Source organism: Tetrahymena thermophila, assembly GCF_000189635.1.
Source record: "Tetrahymena thermophila SB210 genomic scaffold scf_8254549, whole genome shotgun sequence".
NCBI lineage: Eukaryota > Ciliophora > Oligohymenophorea > Hymenostomatida > Tetrahymenidae > Tetrahymena > Tetrahymena thermophila.
The window spans coordinates 246791-250927 of record NW_002476320.1 but is presented as its reverse complement, the minus strand read 5'-3'; the positions used below and the strand labels follow the sequence as shown (position 1 = coordinate 250927).

The window sequence follows — 4137 nt, the reverse complement described above, 5'->3', positions numbered from 1 at the left end:
ATTCATCCTATTTATCTTTATTTACTTGATGTCTTAAATAGGAATCTAATTTTAAGAAATTAATGGTGCAACAGATCCGATATTTACAGTCTCAACATTTTATATAGGACCTAAATAATGCTTTGATAAAATTGATTTCATCTTATTTTAGTTTGATTTGAATTAGTTTGTATTTTATTCAACAATAGTAGAAAGAGAAGCTCTGTTTACTCTTTCCCAGACAACTAAGAGTTTAATAAATTCAAATATTTCAGTGTTTCGCTTAATATTTATGTTTTAGAATGGCTCATTATATTATTCAAAAGCCATACTTGGGAATGTAATTCCTACTATTTCATTCAAAATTAAGTAATTGTCAAGCAAAGATAATAGTAATCCAACTGAGTAAGAATCAGACTGAAAAAAAAAAAATTATTATATTTATTTATAATTAACTATAACAATAATTACTTTTTTAGAATATATTTTATTTTAATCATCTTCTTTAGCTATAATTTCAGGTGCACTGTACGTCATATTTCCTACCATCTAAAAATATATTAAAATCTCTTGATTTTTACATAGTAACTAAAAAGTTTACACATTATACTTCAATTTATTCACAATCTTTTCCAAGTTAAACTGATAATCCAAAATCGCCTAATATTAAAATGATTAACTTATTTTTAAAAATTAAAAAATATCAGTGTTAATTACACAGTTTGATTTCAAGTTGATTGCCATCCAAACAAACCAAAAAATTTTCAGGTTTAATATCTCTATGAATAATATTGAAACAATGAATATAATTGACAGAGTCAATTATTTAGAGTGCAATATTCAGTTTTTATTCATCACTAAATTCTCCTTCTTTTGTTTATCTTTCGAGATAATCTTAGAGTGAACCTTTTTTACAATAAATGATATAATAAAATTATTATAAATATAAAAACCTCAATAATAAATGCATAATTTATCACTTATTATTAATATGCTACTAAAATACTTTAAGTGGTGTATTTAAAATTAAGATTTAATTTAATAAAAAACTAAAATAAAAATTTTATAAATTGAAATATAAAAATTTACATGAACACTTTTCTAATTCGAAAACTACATATTTTTCAGGTGCTGTAGCTTTTTCTATGACATAATGGTCATATAGCTAGACTACTAATGGAGTTTTCAACTATTACATTATTCTAATTTCATTTTAAATTTCTTAATCATTTACAATCTTTTGTATTTTTAATGCTATTTCCTTGTTGTTCAAGTTAACTTTTTTAGTAGATAATACCATACCAAAGCTTCCAAAATTAAGAATTTGGAAATTATTTACATATTTATTATTTTCAAATAGACTTTGTAATAGTTTAGATAGTATTTCTTTATTTACAAATTGTTTTTCAGTATCTTTTTTCTTTATTTTTTAATCTGTGTTATCAAGCAATATCTGTGCCTATTTTTCAAATTAAATTTGCTTAGAAAAAAAATTATTATCAAACTTAAAATTAATAATTTAGAATGTAAAAAATTAATATGATTATGTTTTTACCATATATTATGATTACTACGGAATTTGTTCCTATCATTAAAAAAATAATAGTTAATATTTGTTGTCTAAACTTATATTTAATATATTTTTAATATTTTAAAAACTATTCACAGATATTTAATGTAATATATTATCTTTTAATTGTTTTTTAATGGAAAATTATTTATAATAATAATGATAAATGCATTTATTACTTTTAATATCATAGACCTGAGTATGAATTTCAGTGGTTATCCATGAAGATTAATAAGCTCATAAAGTAGGTCTCCTGAACTTTTCCTTTCTAAATAATTTGGTTTTAAGCAAATCTCAGCTATTTTATAAATATTAGACTTTCTATCAATCTAATATTTCGAAGCTATTGCTTTTCCTTTATGAATTTCTGCCTTTGTATCCAAGTCAATCCAATTATCATTTAGCACATTCAGATTATCTAGCTCAAGTAAAACTAGTCCTAGAGAAAAGATGTCCGACTTTTAAACATTAAAATTAAATTAATAATTTAAAGATTAGTTTTATTTAAAAACCTGAATTCTGGATTATCCCTTTTCTACCTCAGGAGCGAAGTAAGCATCAGTTCCTTTCTATAGATTAAAATAATGTAAGATTAATATTAAATAATATTTCGATGTTTACCTTTGATAGGTAATGGCTTTTCGATTTTGTTACTGTAGATGCAAAACCTAAATCACCTTTAGTTTTAATAATTTTTTAAATTGATAAATTTTGTGATAATTAAAATTTTTTACAGAGCTTGATGGTAAATCCATAAGTTTGAGAAGGGGAAACTAGGTAATTGTGAGGTTTGATATCCCTGTGCATGATATTTTTGACATGAAGGTTATTCAATCCTTCTAACATTTGAATAGCTATTACTTCCTTTATTTCATTAGGAGGTGGCTATGTATTTCTGAAAAAATCGAAGAGCTGTTTAAGATTTTCTATTTATAAAATACAAACAAATATTTTTATTAATTAAGAAATAAAACAAAAAATTTTCAAAATATTTTGTTTAATTTGAAATTAAAAGCTTGAATGAAAAAATTTTTCTAAATTAAAATTAATAATCAATATTCAATAATTTAAACTAATTTTTTAAAAATTTTAATCTATTTTTAATTAAATTAATACTTTTTTTCTATTAATATTTAATTAATAATTTTTTTCTATTAATCAATTAAATTATTTAAAAATAACAAAAAATTAATTTTTTCATTAGACTATATTTAATTTTAAATTATTTAATTTTATATTAATTTATTAGACAAATTTAATTTATGTTTAAATATTAAAAATTATTATTTAAATTAAAAAAAATATTAAAAAATAAAATTAATTAAGAAAAAGTTTGATTTATTTTAAATTAAAATTTATTAAAAATAAAAATTATGATTGAATTATTAAATTAAAATAATGTTTAATGAAATATTTGTTGAATTTAATTTATATAAATTTTATTCATAAATATTGTCAATTATTAAAAAATAAAATTTAATATATTATAAAATTAAATTTCTAATTATAATACTGGGGAAATAGATTATAAAATTTTGATTAATTAATGTTCTAGAAGATTTAATTAAAAACCTTATAAAATTCAATGAAAATTTAATTAAAAAAAACCTTATTTATGGGGAATGAATTTTAAAAATTAAAAGTAATAAAATTTTATAAATAAACAATTTCTATTATATTTTCAAAACTAATTAATTAAAATAGCTTAACGCAAATCTATTTTTTCTTTAAAATTAATCAAATCCAAAGATACTTAGAAAAAATATTAAATTGACTTTTTTAAAATGGTGGAACTTCAATTATTGTAAAAGTGATAAAAAAAATACTATCATATTTTATGAGCTTCTTCATCGTTTTTAAAAAATTTGGGAGGTGAAAAAAAAATGGATGAAAATTATAATGTTGATTACACTTGCAAAGCTCCATTTCCATCACAAAAAAGGATTTCTCTTATGTTATGACTACTTTTTCGAAACCATTTTCATCATCTTCAACATCTTCTTCCATTAAATAGAAGCAATCATAGACATTTACCAAAAAATCAGATTAGCTGAACTTCTGAAGCATTTCATATTCTTTTTTCAAAGATTCGATGCCATTCTTGTCCTCTTTGTTCGTAGATATTAGGAATTTAAGCGCAACAGTACGATTTGCCTTAGTGTTATTAGCTCTCAAGACAAGAGCGTAAGCACCGCTACTTAAGTACTCGAAATTTTAGAAATATTTTCTCTGACTGAACATCAATTTGATTATATCTCTCAAACTCCCCTTTTGAATCTGGCAATCCTTGGGGATATTTTATGAGATTGTATTGACTAATTAGCTTTAAGATACTTTAGACATTTTTGTTATTGATTAACGCTATGAGATTAGGGGGGTTGGCTGGGTTACTAACTTACTAAGAGTAGGCTGAGAGGTTTGCTTTTTTACTAAAAACAGGTGTTTTTATTTCAATGTGAAAACTATATATGCAAAAGTGATTTTGAATGTCACTATTTATAGAGATTAATTCAAAGAAATTAGATTAATTTGGCAGATAAAAATAAGCCTTATCAAAAAGAAGATTTAATTAGTTTTCAAATATACTA

General features: G+C 21.6%; 1 protein-coding gene across 1 annotated transcript; it reads right to left on the bottom strand. All coding sequences in view use genetic code 6, as the record gives it.

The window, feature by feature from the left end:
• Window positions 1–110: 110 nt before the first annotated feature.
• TTHERM_00778430 (kinase domain protein) lies at window positions 111–3892 on the bottom strand (the record flags this gene model as incomplete). Its single annotated transcript, XM_001021276.3, has 11 exons — window positions 111–396; window positions 451–528; window positions 581–639; window positions 697–885; window positions 1069–1438; window positions 1535–1564; window positions 1729–2007; window positions 2062–2118; window positions 2171–2226; window positions 2284–2475; window positions 3460–3892. Coding segments are annotated over 11 exons (2029 nt in total), but the record flags the coding sequence as incomplete, so codon positions are not given.
• Window positions 3893–4137: the final 245 nt, after the last annotated feature.